At 40.8% G+C, this 23,060-nt stretch overlaps 1 protein-coding gene across 2 annotated transcripts in view; it reads left to right on the top strand.

Annotated features, from left to right (window-relative positions):
* Positions 1–23,060, top strand: part of RANBP17 (RAN binding protein 17) — a 282,087-nt gene that overhangs the window by 141,770 nt on the left and 117,257 nt on the right. For both annotated transcript variants that reach the window (XM_019534844.1, XM_019534845.1), the window contains one exon: positions 16,693–16,766. In XM_019534844.1, the coding sequence (XP_019390389.1) occupies positions 16,693–16,766 (74 nt within the window). The remainder of the gene's footprint in view (positions 1–16,692; positions 16,767–23,060) is intronic.

Here is a 23,060-nt window from a genome sequence, read left to right as displayed (position 1 = left end):
TAGATCAGGTAGCTATTTTTAACTTGATCTAACTTCGCCAAGCATCTGTACTTAGCGTCAGTGTCCCCTAGGTTTCTTTTTTCATGTTCTGTCTTACACTTCTAAAACCCCCCTAATACAAAGAACACCCTCCAAATGTAGCTTTTCCAGTCTCCCACTCTTTCTCTTTATGTTCCTCCTCAGAGTTGCACCTGTTTGTGATCCCCACAAACACCCAAAATGTTTGCATTTCTTTACCCTTCTCTGAGACTCCTGATTAGTTGCTTCTCTTTTTTATCAACTAAATAACAAGCACTTCAAAGGAAAAGCTTATCTGCATATTCATATCTTGTAGAGTCTCAAGCACATGTGTGCCACGTCAAGAAATAATACATACCATTTCAGAAAGCCCTCAAGTATTCCAAGGAGTGGTGGCTCAAGGATTAAGGAAGAACAAAAGTGTCCTAAAGCTTTCTCAGCCATCTCATTTTGTACCAACCATAGGTCAGTCAGTTCGAAGGATCTGCCCCAGAGCATCTCCATTAAAAATGATCAATAGTCATGCTGGTAATATTCCTTATAAGGAATTTAGGATCATGCAGTTCATTTACCAATATTCAGTAGTTTGTCCTTTTTTTAAGGAAATCTGTAAGAATACTGTATGCGTTTGTGTGGGTTTCTTGCGGCAGGGGTAAGGAGAGAAAGAGGAGCCTCAGTGTCTTTATACCTAATTAAAAATAAATTAATACGTTAGAGGTATTACACAGGAAAAAAGCTTAATGTACAAAGCAATACCAAAGCCACAAATATAAAAATATCAGGAAATGGAGGAAATTAATAATAGGCCAATACTTTATAAATAAAATATCTTGATTATATTGAGAGTTAAAAAGAGTACAGTGCTTCGCTTAATATTTAGAGTCAAGTAATGAAGAAGAAATGTATGAAAATAATTTAGCATATCAACAGAAAAATAATATAGTCTAAAATATAGGAGGATAAAATATGCATCAGCATTATATATGGTTTAGATGTAATCGCTTATACCAGTTGTAATAGGCCAGAACATTATTTAAGAGCAGCTTTTAATGAGTTTAATAGATATATAAAACACAATCTTATTTCATTATCTGTATACCTTCAGGAAATGCTTAAACTCCATATGTATTTTAAAATCTGTTTTTCACCCAAAAAGTGCTTTCTTAGGGATCTATAAATGTAATTAATTAAAAATAGTACTACTGTTTTTGCTGCATATGATATAAATACATATTGCAATTATTACTGAAAACCCACTGGAATCAGTATATTTAACAATAAATGACTGCCAGTTATGGAGAGTATAATTGAAAAATTAATGAACCTTTTTTCATCAAGGTGGTTTGGAGGACATCTTTAAAAATACATTTTATTTAAACGACTTTGCACACAAATGATTTTGCCAAGCCTGCCACCAAGCTTTTTCATGAAATTGTGTATATCTTTAGAAAAACCTAAAATAAGAAAGCTATTCTCTGTTTTGTCTTACTTATAACCTGTTTCATGCTCAACTGTTAGGTAAAGGGTCAGATTTTCCTTGCTTGGCTAATAGGACATAAATATAGACATTTCACATGATGTACCATGTAAATGTAAACCTTTGTAGTTACAAGTTTTTGTAGCTGGAGAATTGTTTTAAAAGGCATGTAATTTATTAGCTATCAGTAGCTGCTTTATTGCCTTGCCGCGCTGCAGTAATAAATAAAAGAAAGTGAACTGATTTTACAAATGGCACACAAGGTGCACATTTTGTGAAAAAAGTCTTTTTTTAAAGAATTGGCATTAAATCCTTTTTTTGTGATGACAAAGAGGCTAAGAGTGCAAACTGTATTTTCTGTTTATCGAAAACAGAGTCTTTTTTTCTCGAGGGCATTTTTTCCTATGATCATCAAGGGATTTCAAAAGCAATAAAGTGTGGAATCATTGTTCGACTTGAACAGTATTAAAACTTAGGTTTTAATTTCAGTGAAGTAATAAGATTTGAACCTGTCTCACATTACAGCACTGTAAGGCATTTAGCAATTGTATTTTAAAGGAGGTTTTTAAAATGCAGCTCACTTGTAAGCTAACTGTCTGTCTAGTAATTAATAGTTTCTCTTCAACAGAGGCTGTTGTGATCATACTAAGAAATCTCAGGTTTGTTAATAACAAATTATGATAATTGTAGGGATGTTAATTCCTAATTAGCTTAAACCAAGAACCATTTTTTGCCCTTCTCCAATTTATTTTAGACTGAAGACAGAAAAGTAAAGTTTAAGGGATCTAAAATTTTGTTTTAGCCTCATTTTTTTTATGTTATTCTACAGCTACCAGTAAATTTCAGGAAACTTTTACTGGTTAAGGTCCTACTTCAGTCTCCTACCAGGAGTTAATAATATATCTATATGCACTAATAAATCGCAAATTACTTTTATAAAAAATTTTGTATAAGAAAACACTCAGAAAGCTAACTGTTCCCTATACTCAGACATTGAAGTTTAGCACACTGCAGCTTACTTTATATAGCTTTGTAAAAGACACCTAGAGGTTTAAAATACAAATATTTCTTCCAATCAGTTTGACAACATATTGGCTGATGCGACTGTATTGGCCATTGTAAATTACACTTGGGAATAATCACAAATTTTGTTTTTAAAAAAAAGTTTATACACAGGTGCATGTTCAAAACAGTCATCAATGTTTAACATGTGAGTTGTGAGCTATGATCTTTCATGATGATTTTGAACAGTAACTGCCTCCATTAGCCATAAGGTTTGTTTCTTTATTTTAGTAGATGGCCTAGACTGTAAATATTAGAGGTTCTAAAATAAATCAACATATTATCCTAAGGATACAAAACGTAAGAGCTATTTGTGGTTGGAAACCTTTGACAGATAGTTTGGATGAAGCAGATGATTGCCCGCCTCTCGTATCTGGCCTCCATTGCTATGCCTGCAGGCAGTTTAGTGTTATAGTTGTATATTGATGTCAGGGTTACTACTGAGTGGCTAGCAATGACAGATGTCTATAATTACAGGCAATGCTTCCAGTATTTCAGAAGAGCCAGCCTGTGTTGAACAATTATCTTATTTCTGGCTTGCCAAAGAGTGCTGTTCAAATTGCTAGTCTTAGCTATGGTGGCTGTAACACTTCTCCTAATGCTTTAGGATAAACGTGCAAAAAAAAATCTTTTTAAAACGTATGTAATAGATATGCAAGGCTTGATGCTGAATGGTGCTGGACACCCGCAGCTACTATTTGAGGTCAATGGGAAATTCCGAATATTGAACACTTTTAGGAATAAACCATTACAAATTATATTACTACTACTTTTATTATTTACATTTAACTGAAAAAACCCATTTTCAAGTATAGTTAAGTTTTAACTGTATTGAAGGTAAGCACGTATAATTGAATTTGGTCGCATATTATTTTTATAGTTTTCACTGCAAATAAGAATGTTGGAATTTCTATCCATGTCTAAATGTTGTTATTTCTCCTTGGAATTGTCTTACTGGAATAAATTTGTTCTCATATATCAGTCCTCAAAATGTTGATTAATCTTAATCATTCCAGGTTTTCAGCACAGTTATGTTTTTGTCATTAAAAGAAACACCTGACTGCATACAGTGTTTCAGTCTGTGCAGTGCACTGTATGGTACTGATTACCTCCTGGAGACTCCTACCACAAAACTGGATTCTGAAAGCCTGTGAATTTTAGTGATAGTCAGGGACTGTTCTAAAATTAAAACTGTAGAGTATTTAGTGAGAACTATTTTCTCAAATTCTCACCATACTACTACTAATATCTGGAGGAGGAAAAAAAGACAAAATACAATTTAAACACTTAACTAGTACTTTATTTAAAAACAATGGAGTTACACAGTTTTTAAAATTAAGCATGTGTATACATGAATGGCTAAAACAAGATCTAATGAATTAACTGAAATGTCTAGCAAGGAAAATAGAAAGAAAATGAAACCTAAAGTTATCTAACACAAAGAATGTTTGAAGAGCTAGAGAGGCACACCTAGTCTATTGACTTCCGAAACTGCCTTAAAACTAGTAGTTGCTGGCATCTTCAGTTGAATCAAGTAAACCTTTTAAGACTTTAGAATTCCTTACTTAAATAATAAACATCCACATTATTTTTAGGAATTTTATGCTAAAATCAAAGCAGAATAGAATGTGATATACATGCATTTTATACTGGGTTAACTGCTTCTGTCACAATACATCCCTTTTTTGCATGTTAAGTACACCAAGTAATAGACTAAAATATCTATTGATATTAAAAAACGTAGTTTTCTTCTTCTGTGATCTTCTGTTCAGAGCTACTTTTGATTTCTTTAATCTTTCAACCGTGAAACTATCAAAAGGGTAACCTATAGTTCTTCTGAATAATAAATATAAATGTTGTTGTCCAATGAAAGTTTTGCAATTTTTAGACTACCTGTATAAAAATATGGCTAGACTAACAACAACCCAATGCTTTCACATTAGGTACAGCTGGATTGCAAATCACTGTCCAAAAAAATTCTCATTCTTCTACATGTGTTAAGTCAAAAGAGGTTGGGGAAGGGAGAGGGAACACTGAAGACAGGATTAAAAGAATAGATGAATTTCAGTCTTCACTCCAAACAAATTCAACAAAATAAAAGAGCAATTCCATTAAGAAAAATGTATCTAAAGTGTGACATGCACTTTATTTAAAGAGTCAGGGGTTTAATCATCCTGTGAATTCTATTACTTGAGCTAATGAGAGTGGAACATCAAGAACAATTCTTAATGGTAGTATTAAGTGCTAATATCACCCTTAAGATGAACATATGAGTACAACTCTCCAGTGTTAATAGAATATTCTGTCTGACTTGCAGGAGAGAGCACCCGTTGTACAGATTTTGAATATATGGGTTATTCTGCACATACTTACAATGTGCTGACATATAACCTAGAGGCAAGGATTTCTTAGGGTGATATTTTTGATTGGACCAACTGTGTAGTAGAGACTAATGTTAAGACAGGCTTTCAAATGCAGAGCATTCTTCATCAGGTCTCATTTAACCTGTGACGTTGAGTTACAGTTACAATACCCTAATTATTGTAGTCCGCAAGTACTTTTTAAAAATGTCATCTCATAGAATGATTGTCATGATAAAAGTATCTCTGTGCAATATTTCAATCAAGTAGCCATACATCGAGGCCCAGATCCTATTCTGCCTTTGAGACGCTTAAGACTTAGCTGGTCTGGGAGGTGCGTAGCTATTTTATTCTTATTCTGGGAAGACTTGTGTGTCTCCAGAGCCTAATTCTGTTGCTCCCTGAGGAGGTGCATAGCTCTCCCATTTTTTCAGTGAGATGGACGTAGGGGGAGCATTTTATCCATTTTGATCATGTCATGATCCCGCTTGCTCAGAGATAAAATACTTACTGGAACTTTCCCTTATACCAGCATCTAGCTTGCTCAAGTGCTTACTCAAACCGGTATATCTAACTGACAACAGCACTGACTTCAGGGTAATGGGGTAGATAAGGAGGTAAGGTACCTTTGGCCCAGTAGCCTAATGAGTCTAGGTCCTACTCAGCCTACAGAGTTTTAAAACCACATTGCCCACTGCCAGGAAAGTGCCTGAAAAACTATCCCATTTTATCCAATGACTATTTTATTCAAATGCATAAACAGCTTTGGCAATAGGCCCTATAACACAGGGCTCCTTCCTTCCCATGGGAGTGGTTTCCTAGACGGGAGTAGAATTTCTTCCTGCTTTTCATCCTTTGACCCTATGAATGGTGCACTCTTGGCTGGAAGGATAGAAGATGTTCTCAGTCCTGCCCAAGCCATTATCCTGCTGATTCAGAGATCTTCTGAGAAGGGCAAGATGTGGATTCTGACCCCATCAGGCTGAGGAGGGATTATAACCCAAACCTCCCATTTCTCAGGAAAGTGCTCTCAAACTAAACAGTTGACAGAAGATGGGTGGGCCATCCCCTTCTATCCTCCATCAAAGTATGGATGATCGCAGCTTCAAAATGTTATTCATTATAGGGTTTGATTTTTTTTCCTCCAAGGGGATCTCAGGATTTAAGCATAGTTAATTGGCTTCCCAGGTAAATCTGGATTGCAACAGAGCTTGATAGAATTAGCTGCTCATGTTGTCAGTGACTTGTTTCTGGGAATACTAAGTGGCCTGAGTCTTAGTCACATAGGGATCTTTTCAGGCCAGAATGGAAATACATAGGTAACCTTTAAATTTTTGTGATTTTTGTTGCTGTTGCACAGAGTGAAAGAGAATTGCACTTCATGACTCAGTATCTGATGACAAAATGTTTTAATGTTATCTTCTATGTTAGTTCTCTGCAGCAAGACATGGAGAGCTTTCAGGAAGTTATAACATCTTAAGCACTGATGGTATGCCTCAGGGTAATAACTTAACTGCAATTTTCTAAAGATTCATTATCCCAAATCTTAATTCATTATAACAGCCTTATGAAACATATAGAATCAACATTTTCTTGTATTCTCTTATTTGCACAGTGTGAGAGATTCATTGCTCTGTTTTAATTTGTTTCATGTGGTGCGTTTGAGTACATTCCATACAGTGCTGTTATTGAATTTCTGTGACTGTCATTATATAGCCATACAACCTTTAAGAACTCATATTCTGAGTTTCCCAGTTCTGTAATCTCTTTCACATTTAAGGATTGACATAATTAGGTTCTTCAGAGTTATAATGATAGTACAAAAAAACCCAAAGCTAATCCTATGTAAGGCCGAAGAGTAGACAAACACAGAGAAATAAAAATTTAATTTTTAAAGTGCTTACCAAGTTATTTCTGTTTTCTTAAATTTTAATGACATTAAAATTGCTTCAGAAAATTCTGTCTCTGTTCATATATTTATGTTTCGTTGTCTCCCTCCTTGTTATGTAGTGTAGCAAATGAATCTCAGATTAGTGAGGAAGAAGAGTATCTGTATGTAATTTGAGTACCTGATGAATTACAGTATTAACTGCTAATAAGTTATTTTAGTTGTACAGATAAAGGAAGTGTATTGTGACATTAGTTCAGAATATCCTCCACCCACTCTTGCCAAGATGCTTCCCTGATTACTTGTCCTTCCAGTCACTATTGCATTCATTTTCTTCATTGTTATTATTGTATTATCTGTGACTTGCTTACTGGCTGTAGTCATGGAAATATTGGTTCAAACCAGAACTTTTTATATGTACCTTCAGTTTCTGTGGTCATGAGGAGCTGCTAGTATTGTAGGCTGAAGTAACTGCCTGTCCAGATTTCCATGAATTTGTCCTGCATTCTTTTGAATTCCACTTGCAGAATTGATTGGAAAACCTCAAAAAACAATTATGTTGCATTTTCTTTTTGTAAAGTTCAGTCAAGGCATGATTTGAGTTAAGGGGCAAGGCAAGGAACATAAAGGGCAATAGAAAGGGATTCTTCAAGTATGTCAAGAGGAAGTTCCAAAAAACTGTAGGCCCCTTACAAAATGTAGAAGCCAGTCTAGTTACAGATGATGGAGAAACAGCTAAAGTATCCAGTGCCTTTTTTACTTGAGTCTCCACAAATAGAGGTAGCTACTAGATGATGACCACAGTGGGCAGCAAAGATGGGGAAGGAGACAACTTAAGGTAGTAGCAGAACAGTTTAAGGATTACTCAAAGAAGCTAGATCCTGTCATGTTGGATGGGGATGTACCTTAGGCGACTGAAGAAATTAGCTGAGGTAATTTCAGAACCATTAGTTATTAGGACTATGTGAAACTTCAGCAGCCGTTTTGTTTGAGAGGTGTTTTGGCCCATTTTGGTGCCCAAAACACTGAATCCAAAATGAAATGAAAGGCTTCAAATCATCTCTGAAACAAAATGGAACCATCCCAAATGTTTTGGATGTTTCAAAATGTTTCGGAGGTGGGTTTGAGGAAAAATAGAAACTCGGGGGGAGGAGGGGGGAGGACTATTCTGATACTGACATTTGTAGCTGGCCCGTGTCTGTGATCTGTCCCTGAGGTCCCTTCCAATCCCAGTGCTCTGGGGGAGGGACGGAGAAAGAATATATAAGGCTGTTTGTGAACTGTTCTCTGCCTTTTGTGAGATCTGTCTCTTGCAACACGAGCAGCAGAGCACATCTGAAGCATTTAGGCTGGTAGCAGTAAGTAGTTTGTTCCTAACAAGTTGTAGCCAGTCATTAGCCAATCCTTTTGCACTTACCCTTGCCTGCCATCCCTATTGTTAATCCCTTTCAAGTATTTCTTCCCCCAAAAATCCTGTTGTTTCTTCTTCTTTTTTTTTTTTCACCGCAAACAAAAAGAAACCTGTGTACTTTGCCTGGCAGTGTCACATCACTGTGCAGGAAAGCACTACACAGAGCACACAGACACACATTTTCCAGCACACCAAACATAAAGTGTGGTGGAAAGGCCACTAGGTCTTCTGGCATGGGGAGCGAGAGGAGGCAGAGGGAGAGCTGTAAGACCCCCCCCAACTTAGATGCACCCTCTTTTCTACCAGGCATGAGACTTCTGCTGCCAGTGGCAGCAAGGAGGTGGGAGCAGTGTGTGCACCTGCCCCACCTCCACTAACACTAGCAATAATAATAACCACCAGGACCACGAGCGGGACAGTCTTCTCCACCCCAATTTCAGTTCCCAGTCAGAGCCTTCCAGTGCCAGAGGAGGAACTGGATCTGGAACCAGGGGAGTGCAGTGGCATAGCCAGAGAAGTTCTGGGGAAAGAGGAGGAATCAGAGTTTGTGCTTCACACCCCTCAAAGTTCCCCTAGAGCCAGGTCTCCTTCTTCAGAAAGCACCTTGGAGGGGGTTGAGTTTGTGGAGGCAAGTGACTCAGGTGAGTTAGCTCCTCTTGTTGTTGTGCCTCTGCCTGCTGAGGAGGGGAATAAGGCAGGATCCCCACCCACACCCCAGAAATGAGGAGGGCATGTAGTGTGGGATCATTTTGAGGTGGCAGGTGATCCCACATATGCTATCTGCCTGCACTGCCGATGCAAGAGCAGCCACGGCAAGAACAAGAAACACTTCAGCACCACAGGGATGCTGGTGCATCTCAGAAGGCACCAGCTCCTTGCCATTTCTCCTCCTCAGCCTGGCACCAATGGGAGCATGCCCAAAGGGAAGTTCCCCTTTTGCTTCAAAGCGCCCATCCCCCAGAAGCAGAGGCAGGCCACCCTGGACCAGTGGGGGGAAGGCAGAGGGAAAGCAGGGTGTATTCCAAAGGCAAACGAGGTCACCCAGAGTATTGGGGAGATGCTTGCTCTGCATGGCCAGCCCTTCTCCTTTGTTTAGTGGCCAGAGTTCAGGCAGCTCATGGCGCTCATGGCCCCATCATACTACATGCACCACTTTCAGCAAGACAGTGGCACCCTCCCTGTATGAGGGATGCAGGGAGTACTTGAGGGAGGAGCTGCACAAGGCAGGTCTACAGGTGAGCCTACAATTCACCTTGGACATGTGGAGCAGCCAGGGTGGAGATCATGCCTAGCTCTCCCTCACAGGGCACTGGTGCAATCGGTCAGGGTGTCAGTGGGCTCTCCTTCAAGCAGAGGTGATGGCATCACATGGCAATGGAAATCTTGGGAGCCATGAACCGCATGGCGCAGGGGTGGCTCATTGGGCAGGGCGAGCTCACCCACAGTTTCATGGTCACTGACAACGAGGCCAATATGTTCAAGGGAGTCCATGATGCCAACATAGTTGGCATCTGCTGTGTGGCATACAAGTTCCACCTCATAGTCAAGGATGCCTTGGAGGGGGACAGAGTTGCTGATCAGGGCACTGTCACAACCAGCCAGCTCATTTCAAAATGCAGGAAGGTGGTGGGCTAATTCCACTGGAGCATCGAGGGGGGCAAGATGCTGTGGGAAAAACAGGCAGAGCTGAGCATTCTGCAGCACAAATCATGCAGGATGTGGAGACTCAGTGGAACTCTACATACTTGATGCTCAAAAGGCTGGTGGAGCAACTGAAGGCCATCCATGAGATGGCCTTACTCGGGGAGACTGGGATCAGTGGCCCCCTTAACAAAATGGAGTGGGATACCATCTCCCAGATCTTGGTGGTCCTCAAGCCATTCCTCAAGGCCGCTGAGAGCCTCAGCACTGGCAATACCTGCCTTAGCCAGGCGATCCCCATAGTGAGGGAGTTTCAGAACCAAGTGGAGAAGTTCCAAGGGATCGATGTTTCTGGCTGGGGCAAGCTGCTGTCACCAGAGATGCAAGCACTGGTGAAGCAGCTGAAGGAGGGCATCAGGAAATGGCTGTATCCATTGCAGTCCAGTACAGTCCATATGCTGGTGACCTTGTGTAACCTGAGGGTGAAGGGGAGCATGTATGCCACCAAAACCCTGGATCACTGGATGGAAGTGCTGGTGAACAGAGTTAGGGAGGCAGAAGGGCAGAGGCAGGGGGACGTGGAAGAGGGGGAACCACTGTCCTGTGCCAGCATTCCATCCACCAGCCAGTCTCCTCCACCACAGGTGTTGCCAATGTGGGCCAAAGGCATGGCTTCCGTATTGGGGTCCAGAGGCTCCAGATTCCAGCATTGGGTGGGTAGCACCAAGGCCTCAGTGGCTACGTATCTCGCCGAGGAGGTGGAGCCTCTGCTCTGCGACCCCTTGGCCTACTGGGCAAGTTGCAGCCAGATGTGGCAGGATCTGGCCACAGTTGCCTGGGAACACCTGCCCTGTCCACTGACCAGTATTCTGACTGAGAGGATGTTCGACATTGCTGGGGATGTTGTGATACCCCACCACACCTCCTTGGATCCTGGTTTGGTGGAGCAGCTGGTGTTCCTAAAGGTGAACCTCCCACTGCTGGAGTTCCCCAAGCTCCAGGAATCCACACATTTCCTTTTTAAATTTTTTTTTAAACCCTTTAATGCCCGCTCTCAGAGCTGGAGGCTGCACTTGCTGTATCACCAGCCAGCAGGAGAACGTCTCCCTGCTGAGCTCCCATGCCAGGACAAACTTGCAGGTATGGGCCAGGGCTATGGAGAAGGAGGAGGCAGCAGCTCCTGGGCATTACCAAAAACTACACCCTACCAGCTGCAGGAGGCCCAGTGGAACTGTTGGTGGCACAGCAGCCCCCAAGAAATGCCAGCACCACAAACTTCCCTGGTGAAAAGCAGGTAGGAGGTGCCTTATAACCTCCAGCCACCATATGCACACACAGTCCTGGCTAGGGAAAGTCCAGACCTGTAAGAGCTTTGAGAGGCTTGCTGGTTGCAGTGGAGTTGTGAAGTTCTAGGTGAGCTTAGCTGCCTGGGATGCCATCTGCCAGGCATGGGCCACATTATAGGGGTGGTTTTCATAGATTTCGTAGACATTAGGGCCAGAAGGGACCTGAGAAGATCATCGAATCTAGCCCCCCGCTTGGCAAGTTTTCGGGTTTAAAACTCTTTGTCAGGCTGAGGAAGCATCTGTAGTTCATGTGTGTGCTCTTCCTAGATGGAAGGAACAGTAAAGAAGCCAGAGGCTGGCATGCAATGCAGGCAAGAAAGTCAGGCAATGAAAATATAAATTGAGGTGTTGGGGTGAGGGACAGGCTGGGGTGGGCAGGGAGGGGAATGTAGCAGGTAAAAGTGCAGAGGTACCTGAGGAGTTGGATGCTGGGCAGGTTATAGTGCGTCATAAATCCAATGTCTGTATTGAGTCCATGAGTTTCTGTATCTAGGAGGTTGATGAAGTGAAGTTTATAGGCTCACCTGGCAAATAGAAGACTGAAGCAGGGTGGGGGGATTTTATAAAAGCCTTCAAGTACCTGAAGGGTTATTATAGAGGGATGGAAATGCACTTTTCTCTGTGGCTATAGGAAACAGGGCTAGCAGCAATAGACTCAAGATGTAGTGAAGAAAATTTAAGTTGTGAATTAGGAGGAACTCTCACTATGAGGGTCAGTTATTGGAACAGGCTGTCTAGAGAACGTTGTGGAGTCTCCATCACTGGAAATTTTCAAGAGTGTGTAGAACAGACACTTGGCTGAGATTGTGTAGTCTGGGATGATCCTGCCTTCAGTAGGGGAAAGATGGGAATAAGGGATGCCATACTTTCCTATAATACTACGTTATGATATTATGATATTGGCACACAGTGGTATGCATTGATTCCCTTGTGAAACTGCAGATACTGCTGTTGAGAAGGTTTAAGAATAATTATGTAGAAACTCTACAGATGCTAAAGCTTGTGCATTTAGCTTAATATAAAATATTTATTTGTAAGATGTTTCCAATTTATGGAGAAATCCTTTTTATTTAAGGGATCTAAAGGCATATGAATGTCTCAGAACTTGCATTTTCATGTTCTATGGACTGGTTTAGGATTCAGATACCTCAGAAAGGGCATCTCCATGCAGTCCCTGGAACTCAGCCTATCTGACCACATACATTGCTCCTATCTTTGTGACCCAGTGATATAAGCCAAGTAATTCTAACTTATTTTTAAATTAGAAATTTAAAACAAGAGCAGTTTCTGCGCACCTGTCACACCCCCCTGTAGTACTCTGTGTACATTCCCCTTTTTAAAATTGTCATATGTTTTATGTCCAAAAATGCTTGCATTCAGCACTCACGGTGCCCAAGAATCATGGCATTTCTCGGAGCAGGAGAGTATTGTCTTCTTGGTAATGATGTTTTTAATAGATGTTTACATTTCTTTACAATTTCCAGAACAAACTCAAAATGTAACCAAGAATGTATATGTAGCTCACAAATATCTCCTACATGAGTGGTTCTTAATGTTTTTGAACTTGAAGCACCCATCCATAACTTTTGTGAACTGAGTGGCAAAACTACTGTCTTTACCAAAATCCAAGACAACTTTGAATTAAAGATGATCCCCCCAATAATTAGATTCTGTAGATGGAAAATTTATAAATAGATTATAATTTTCCCTGTATAAAATCTGATTATTGGGCTGTCATCTTAAATTCATGTCTCTCCACCCTTTGCAGCAGGGGAAGCAGTGGCAGGGGGGCTGGCAGCAGGGGGAGTCAAATGGCTTGACTTTTTTTCTTTGCTCCCCTGCAGCTTGCCTCCTGTCCCCCCATTAATGCAACCCCTCTGTCTCCTACCCCCCCACTGTTGCCTTCAACCCCTGTGCCAGCCCCCTTGTGCCACTGCCCCCCTGCTTGATCCCCTTGCCACTTACTCTAAGTCCCAGCTCTAGCCCCTACCCAGCCAGGCTTCAATGGCTGTGGCAATAGCAGGTTGCAGCATTGGTTGGAACCAGGGCTGGAGCTGCTGCCTAGCCAAAAGAATACCAAGGCTGCAGGGAGTGTGGCAGGGACCCCAAGCCCAGGTTGGGACTAGTGCAGCAGGAGCTACCTTGCCACCTCTCCACCTTTTACTTGAATTTAAGATATTGACTAGGGAAAAAACCTTTTTTGGATTGAGTAAATACAGTAATTTGTATATAACAGTACTTACTTCCTTGCAGAGGAGCTGAGCAGTGGGGGTGGGGAATTGGCCAAAAATAGACAAGCCTGAGCCTGTGCTTATCTGTTTATCTCCTCACCCCTTGCCTATCTCCTCATACCTTGTGTCACCCTTCAGAGGATCTCAGCATACCCTGGTTGAGACTCACTGTACAACACTGTAAGCATGTCTACACGTGTTTTTACGCTGGCTTGAATTTACAGTACAGTAAATGGGAATAGGCCAGTGTCTACATGTGCAGGCGTTAAAGTGCTGTAGTCCCACATCAGTCCACGGTGTTACTACATAGTAAGGCATCTACACATGTGTTACTGTGCAGTAATTAAATCGGGCGTAAATTTAATACCTGCATGATGCAGATACCAAATTTACACTCAAATTGGCATAATTTGCCATATTTACTGCACAGTATGGGTGTCCACATGTAGACATGCCCGTACTGCCCAATTATTTTTATTTCTGCACAGTAAATGTGCATGTGTAGACGCACCCTGTGTGAGGGAATTGCAGTATTTGCCCCAAATACTTGACTGAAAACAAAGGATTATTGAATTACAGAAGGTAATATAAAATGTAACATAAGGTGCATCTCTACCCTGCCTTGTGCCATGAAAGCTAACATAACAGTTACATTCTCCGCAGATTACGTGGAGACGGAGGAATTGCATGAATGCATGAAATGTTGAGAGTACAGCTAAATCTGATTTTGTTTAGATTTTTCACAGTAAGGGTTCAAGTGTAATTAAGTTGAGCAGACTTATAGTTGAGGCTGTCACTTTTATACCTATATTGCTTTGTATTTGTTGTAGATGTTTTCTAATCACTTCAATATCGTGCATTTTTGCTAAAGATTTGCCACAAAATGTGTAGGAGTCTTTAAAGCAAACAGTGTATTCATACCCTGACTTAAAATGACCCTGTCACATGTGGAAACAAATCAGATTGTTGCTGTTAATGAGCTTTTCAATTTACTATTCACTGGATCAGATAAGTGGATTTAAGAGGTAATGATCCTGTTTAGCACTCACCCTTGGCTGTCAGATCCTAGTAGTTGAGGGGAATCCCCAGGGACAAAAGCGTTGACACAGTTCTTGATGGGATAATGGGAATCAAAGCTAATGGATGATAAAAGGAGTAGTAAGAGTTATAAGGATAATTGTGGATTAAAGCACTGCTCTTTGTCAACATTGACTGCAGTTCCAGTATTTTATTTGTTAAACTTGGATGGTGAAAGCCTAGTTTGACAACATAACCCAACGATAGTAGAGCAGATGTTTGTTCACATCCAGTCTAGCTTTCTCTCCCTCTTGTTAGAAAGCATCTGAATATCAGTGTGTGTTAGTAAGGAATGTAAAACTTTCAAAGATCACGTATAAAAAAAAGTAGGAAAACAAGTTAAACCTTTTGCAAGTCATGGATAGCATGGCTTGTTACAGGAGTAGTAGTTTTGAGGATAAAAATCCTGATGTTTAAATGTTTTAAAAAAACATTTAAGTATGCTATTATAAATATTTTGAAACCTGTTTAAATACCAGTGCTATAAATGATATTTCGTCAAATATTTTTGAAAATATATAGAGAGAGATTATACTATTTGTCATCATACTTTTATTATTTATAAATGTCCTGTTCAGTGTACATTTTTATCATAATACAGTATAATCTTATTAAAAATTGACTTTTGGCCAAAACTGTAAGTAAATATATCCTTGCTGTTGAGCTTTGGTGTAGTCTTTCATTAGAGCAAAAATTGGATTGAATCATGGCTTTATTGTATTTTGATTAAAAACTGTTGAAATGTGTAGAACATGAATATATGATTGTCACTTGCTCCATCATAGTATAAAATTCTTTTTTCAAGAATAACTGAGGTGAGCATCACTTGAAGTATTAGAATTTGATTTAAATAAGTTTAGTATCTTAAGAGATATATTTTAAGTCTGTAATTCTGTGTAATTTATAGTGTGATAGTAATGGTCCAGAATAAAATTGGCACTAGATGGCACCAGCCTTTCATTACTAGGTGACTTAGGTTACACATGTTCTGAAATTGCTTCTCCCATTTTAGATCTTAGTAGATACTTGATCTGATCACATAATGTGGAAAGATTAAATATTTGACAGTCCTTGTTCTGACATCAATTAGGGTTAAAAGAGACTAAACTGAGTTGCACTAGCTGGTAAAGCTATCTTTAGTCCAGGTCTTGAATGAATCTCAGAGATTATGTAGTTTGGCAAGGTATGTTGGCAGAGCAACAGTGAAGTATTTCACAAAGCATCTGTTTTTCTGGCTCTGTCAGAGTTGTACAAAGTAATTAGTTTTATGGTGATTAAAAATGTCACAACATCTTGTAAGACTATCTGGTAAATCTGCGGTATAATGCTACAAGTCCTTTAGCCTACTCATTGATATTATTTCACAAGAGGAGTTAGATCTGAGTGGTGGAATTTTAGGACAAGAGCAGTAGTACATATCCTGGGACAAACGGTTATTAGAAAGCATGTCTTCAAGTTAGTTGACTGCCAAGAGAAGAAAAAGCCCAAAACTGAAATCTAGGGAATATCTAATTCAACCAGATTTCACAACTGGCTGTGTAACGATCTATATAAATGAAAGATGAGGAGCATTGTTTATGTTCATGCTACTGATGCTAGAGTATGGTGGAGAGTACATCGTATGCACTATGCACTTATTATAATAAACCCCTGGTTTTAACAGTCCCAATAACAGGAACCATTTTTTTCATAATTATCATACAGCAAATTAGCTAATCTTATGGTAGCAAACACCTTTTATTAAATTTTTAAAATGACCTTTTCTTCTTGTGTCATGGGAGTTCATTATATTGATGTTGTACCGTGTTGCTTTTCTCTACCCATTTGAAACTGTTTATAAAGCACCATTACCTCCTTGAAAGGAGATGGTTTGCTCCCTGAGCCACAAAGTGAGGGCATTGTTTATGCTGAGTATTTAAAGTTTCTTTGTGGGAGAATATGTTTATGCAATGGTAAGTGAAAATCTATCAGCCCCAAATTCCTGAATCACTGCCTTGAAGGATATGAATCATCCATATGCTGATTTAGCCAGGGTCAGACAGACTGAAAGAATAATCTACATTCATGCCTGTGCCTCTCTTCAGCAAAACCCAAATAGGAAAGGATTAATATAATTTTAGAATAAGTAATATTTTGTACTTATACATTTATATATGTTACTGTTGCAATGTTTATTTTCAGGTGTATGCCCGAATGTCAGAAGTCTTAGGAATAACAGATGACAGCCATGTTCTTGAAACATTTGTGGCAAAAATGTGAGTCTGTGCTGTTTTCTTTTGCTTAAATGTTGATCTAAATTCAGTTTTAATTCACAAACATAATTTTAATTAAAACACTAAGTCTTAAAATTTAAATGCAGCTTTAGGCTCATAAATGTGAATTTTCAGAGGGGGTCTAAACTACAAATACCTAAATCACTTTTGAATGTGGGATAAAAGAGCTTAAACTGCATTGGTTCTTTTCAAAATACCATTATAGTCTTAAACAGTTCATTATAGTTGTGAACTGTGGATGTATGAAGAATGTACACATGATTATTTATCTTTGTGGTTGGGCCTGGAAGGCCACATAGTTTTCCTCTCACTTGTACACTGGAAACAGCTTATAGGTTGGCTATAACAACACTCTTACACTGTGGTAAAAATCAAGAAAGACCATCATCGAACCTGAAGAGCATAATCCGCACTGAAGTTGCTTTGTTCTCCTTTGTAGCAGATTACCCTCATTTCCTTAGGTTGGTGCGCACCATTGTGGAGTACGCATGCTGGAAGGTACCTGTTGAAACACACTTCAATTGTCAGAACGTAGCTAGACGTTGAGTGGATTGGACTGAATTCTCATCCTTAAAATTATGAAATTCAGAAGGCATAAGTTCATAGAGGACCTGGGAGCAGGAAGGCAGACAACAATAGAAGCTGCCGACATGTGGGGCGGAAAATTTTCCAGTGCTTTATTTTTCTGTAGGAAATTTTCCATTTCTAAAAATTAATTGTTTCATAAAATTCATTAGTAACAATGAATAGATGTCAATACAATATTAGGTAAGCTTGGCAGTTTCAAAGTTCTAATTAATGTTTTTCAGGTAATTATCCCTAGGAAGTGAGAGAGAATAGAGATATGTTTTATTGATTTGTAAACAGGAGGGTAAATACACTCGCATAATAATCCAAACCAAAAACCAAGTTATGAATCCACCTAGTTGGCTGTGCATGTCAAATCAAAACCAAAGCTAAAATTCTTATTTCATCTCAGACTGCAAGTGAAACCAAAGCCAAAACTAAAGCTGTGATTAATTTTTGTTTCACTTTCAGTTCAGCAAACACGTGGAGCAGCGTCTCATTTCTTTCTTTGAGTTGGGAAAGTTGGAAGTATTTGTATAAGATCTGTTAGTTTTCTAGTACTTTTGCATTGAAGTAGTCATAATAATGCCTAACCAAAAAAAAAACTAGTGTGTGGTATCATTATAGTGAAGTTAAGCCACTGAAGGAAGGAAGAAAGTTGGTAGATGTAAATTGTGTGGGCAGGAGTATGCTAACAACGAAACAAGAATGAAGAAACATTTAATAACATGTAGAAACTGTCCTGAAAAAGTACAAGCCATATACAGAAAGCTAATACACCAAAGTGGAGGAACAACATCATCTGAGAAAAGTCTACTTTAGGAATCCTTTGTAAGTAAACAAATTAATATGTTAAACAACACACAGTATAGACTAGCTTCTATATTGTTTTAAAACACTATAATTTTAAAAGTTGTTAATGCAACTCTGGACTATATTTATTTATTTAAAATATTTGTATCCTGCTTTTCCGCTGGCTTAGGCTTAGCAATATATATATTTTTTTAATTACATAATAGATAAATAGTTAACTATTTCAATCCAGCAGAGTGAGCTGAGTCCTTTGGCCAGTGGCAGAGGCCAGACTATACTTCCCTTTAGCTCTGCAGTCCCAGGACAACTGAACAACAAGTTGAGCAGCAGAGTGATCTTTCTGGTGGGGCGGTGGGGGGGAGGGGAGAAGGAAGCTCCCTGCTGCTTCTTCTTTTCCTTCTGATGGATGAGGCCAGGCTATGGATAAGGCTAGGATAATATACACTAAAATAAAAATCTTTTCCCCCTTTCGTTGCAGGAACTTTGTTGCTCAAGTGAAATAGCCAATTTGCAAAAAATGGAAAATGAAAATGTTGAGCTGCCAGGTCTGGAGGAAAAAGCAGGATCCTCACTTTCAAGATCACTACCACCAGATATTTCAATCCACCATAACAGTCAAGCTTTTTATCAAGATTTGTGGACAAAATGTCAAAAGAAGCTCAAGAAAAAGCAGATGAGACATTAGCTCAGGGGTGGGCAAAATATGGCCCGCAAGCCATTCTACCCAGCCTGCGGGGCACCTAAAAATGTAGAAAATTAATATTTCTCTGCCTTTGGTTCCTGTTAAAAATGACAGGAACCACAGGCAGTAGGATCCAGGGGAAGCCCGCTGGGCTCCAACAACAGGGCCTGCCCACCGGCCCTGCCCCACAACTGGAAGCATGTGGTTGCTCTGCGCTGGAACTGCAAGTAAGTGGGGGGTGAGAAGGGGGGGGACCCCGGGCAGGGAAGGAGCGCGGGGGGGGGGAAATGGCCCCCACCCCATGGCCAGCACCCTGTGCTACAGCTGCTCACAGCCCACATCAGGCTGCCTGTGCCCGTTCTGGACAACCTCATGCAGGCTATGAGTGGCTGCATCAGGGAGTGCCAGCCATGGGGCAGGGGAGGGGCCGCTTCCCCCCCACGCTCAGCTTTTCCCTGGGCTTCTTCCCTGCATGGAGAAAAGTGGCCCCTCTCCTGTCCCATGGCCAGCACTCCCTGCTGCAGGTGCTTGCAGCCCATGAGGGGCTGTCTGGAGCAGGCAGAGGCAGCCCCAGGCAGACTGCAAGCAGCTGCAGTGCGGGGCACTGGGCATGGGGCTGGCAAGGGGCTGCTTCCCCCAGTGGGGTGGGTTAGAAGCTGGTGCTGAGCGTGGGAAAGAGTGGCCCCTCACTGGCTGTGTGGCCCGTGCCCCACACTGCGGCCGCTCACAGCCCGTCTGGGACTGCCTGTGCCTGCTCTAGACAGCCCCATGTGGGCTGCGAGTGCCTGCAGCAGGGAGTGCCAGCCATGGGGTGGGTGAGGGGCCGCTTTTCCCTGCGCTCAGCACCAGCTTCTTCCCTGCCGGTGAGCAGGGATTTGGAGCTGTGCACTGCCCCCAACCTGTACCGCGGGGCTGGGGGGCACTGACTGTGAGTGGGCGGGGAGCCAGTGGGAGCACAGGGCCCACACCGATGCCCCAGGGTCAGTGCCGGCGGGGCCCAGAGCAGGGTGGCAGGAGCATGGGGTCCCTGCTGACAGAGGCTCTATGGAGCCAGGCCAGCTCCCCCCTCCCCTGCTGGTGCAACCCAGCCCAATTCCACAGACCTCTGCCAATCTGTGCCCCGCTTTGGGCCCCATTGGTGCTGGTCCTGGGACATTGGTCCCAAGATGGTGACCAGGGGTGGGGCACCTGTCAAGTGGCAGGGCTACCCATGTGGCCCTCGACAGCCTGCCAAAACTGGGTTAGTGGCCCTCCGCTTCCCTTTGCATTAGCTTGAGCTATATTTCAAGCAGAACAGCTCTTTCCATAACTGAAAATCAATACTGGAAGGAATTTTATGAACTAATTTGCCCATCATATAAGTTACTGTCATATTGCTTATCACATTCTCTTAGATAGAGAGTATGACAGAGTTCAAATAATGATTATTCAAGGGAATGGTCAAGCAGAATGACTGACTGATTTTAGACGGATGGACTGATATACAAGGAAATCCTTTATTGAACATTATGTTAGCAACACCTGAACCAATATTCCTGAAAGCCATTGCTACCAAAGCTTCTCGTCATACAGGTGATTACATAGCCAAATTACCGAGTGAAGAGATTGAAAGTGCAAGTCCCTCCAGGGTACAATCCTTGTAACTAATAGTGCAAGTAATATGAAAGCTGCATGGCAAATATTAAAAGGCAAAATATCCTCATTTAATAGTATTTGTCTGTCTTGCTTATGGTTTGAATCTTCTGGCAAAGGACATAGTAAGTGTAAATACAATCAAGACAATATTGGCAAACTGCAAAGCAATTTCAAAAATCATCATGGTGCTAATCAGACTTTGAAGAAATTACACAAAGAGAAGCAGGGGAAGGAAAGTGCACTTTTATTGCCAGGAGAAACTAGTTGGGGCTCGGCTACAAAGTGTTTATATAGTTTGCTGCACACAAAGAACTTGTATGTAGTGTGCTTCACTAGATGACACAGTATCCCGGATTATTCCCAGGAACATTCAGAAGCAGATTCTCAACAAGGATGTGTTCTGGGTTCGAGTTCAAGGTTAGCATTCAATTTGCTACTACCAATTTGAGTTGCTGTCAAGAAACTTGAAGGAGATACACCAGGCCTTTCAAATATTCCAGAGATATTGAGACAACTGAATGAAAATATAATTGGGCATTTGCCTTCCTCACCTCTATACAAAAAAGAAGTAAAACAGATGTTTACTAAGAGATCTGAGTTTTGCTCTCAACCAGTTAATCTGGCAGCAAACCTTTTCGCTCCTCAACACAGAGGACAACATTTATCAAATGAATTATTCACAGCCCTCAGTGCAATTAAAGTGGCTAAGAACATCCCCAACATTGATGAAATAGTTGTGATGGCAGACATTGCTAAGTATCATGCAAAAGAAAAACATTGGAGCAAAAATATTGTTTGGCGGGCCGCAGAGAATGTGTCTCCTCTCACATGGTGGAAGGGTTACTGTAACACCTGGCTGTTGTGTAGGATTGCTTTAAGGATCCTAAGAATTCCACTAACAGCAGCTCTTGTGAATGGAACTGGAAGGCTTTCAGCTCAGTTAAGACAAAAAAGAGGAATAGACTAACAAATGAATGCACTGCTAAGCTTGTTTCTATTTCTCAAAATGTCTTGCTTCTGGAGTTTTAGTCAGAAGCACAAATAGTGAAGAAGATGCAGTGCGATAAGTTGCCCTTGTCCATAGATTAATTGGTAAAAACATCCTTTAGCGAGAGTGAATGTGGTTCAAGTAGTTCTCAATCAGATTTGCCTCAATCCGATTCTGAAATGGAACTAGTAAGTAGTGCAAGTGATTGTACAGATAGTGACAGTGAAACTGGAGGTGCCGCAATGACCTCAGTGGAAGAGAGTTGAACTCTGTTGGAGTAGATGAGTGGACAGCCATGGCATATCATGCACAGTTCTTTGGGTATGCTAAAATTAGTGTGTCAACAGTTTTCAGTGCCTTCATTTTTTTCTTAAATTTAAACAAACAATGTAAGGGAAGTACATACTATTGTGTATTGTCTTTGCATACATACAAGTATTCCAATAAAAATAGTTTATTTTCACATAAAGCTTTGAATGTGTTTGAATATAACATTTAAACCACATAAAGTGCGCTGTATTTAATTTTTTTTCCTAATCATATATTTTAGTTCAAACACTTGTGGCTATTGGGAAATAAAATTAACATGGGGGTACTTTTTTAGTTTTGTTTATTAAATATAAGTCAAATAAACATGCTAAATCAGATTATGCTCTATTTAGGTCATTGGGAAATTTTCTGGAAAATTTTCCAATTCAAAATTTTCCAGAAAACCCACATCACTGAGAAGCTGTAATTCTTGCCCTCTTTTCTCTGATACTTAAATCCAGTCTACCAGGATTGCAGTATTCAAATAGATTCTTTTTTCCTTATTATTCCTAGGAAATAATTAGAGAGAATTTCTTGCCTCTTGTCATGGCCCTTCTCTGGTCTGCTTGGGCATGCTTATCTTTCTCTCAAATCTAGCAGGCCTGAGAGAAATGTTAAAGGTTTTGATTTTTGAAAGTTATACCCTTTTTTCCCTGTATATCAAGACTTGATGTTATGTCTTATGAGAAAAGAGAACTTTCCTCTAAATCTGAGGTTTAACTGCTGAATTACGGCAAGAGAGTATCTCTGGAGATTTGGAAAATCTGTGAAGAAATTTGAAGTCCCTGAAGAGTAATGATTTCTCTGTGCTCTTGGGAAAAGTGAAACAAGAATGTACTACCTATTAGGTTTGTGCAAAGTGGGCCATATTCAATTCGAATTCAGCCCAATTTGGGGGACATTGATTCAACTTGCTGATTTGGATCACTGTCCCAACTCGTTTTGGCTGAATCTGAAGATTTGATTCTGATTTGGAGAATCAGCAATTTGGCCGTAGACACAGCTTTATATGTTTTTTCTATGTACCTTGAGGTACCAGGCGTGGCTCGTGAATGCTGACATAATAGGACTGATGGAGTGTCCCACACGAGTGCAGGGGGGCCCTGCGTGTTCTCGGCAGTGAACCTGGGAGTGGACCAGAAGTACTTCCAGTCCACTTCCAGGTCTGCCGCCGAGTGTGGGGACACCCCCAGTCGTGCCTCCCCCCCAGATCATCCTCCCCCCAGACCCAGGAGGCATCAGTCACTGGGGAGGAGGGTCCCCCGTGCACTCCACAGCGGAC

This window comes from Crocodylus porosus, unplaced genomic scaffold (assembly GCF_001723895.1).
Source record: "Crocodylus porosus isolate Cpor-Errol unplaced genomic scaffold, CroPor_comp1, whole genome shotgun sequence".
NCBI classification, from domain to species: domain Eukaryota; kingdom Metazoa; phylum Chordata; order Crocodylia; family Crocodylidae; genus Crocodylus; species Crocodylus porosus.
Note: the sequence above shows the minus strand (reverse complement) of the source record. Positions and strands in the feature narration are given on the sequence as shown.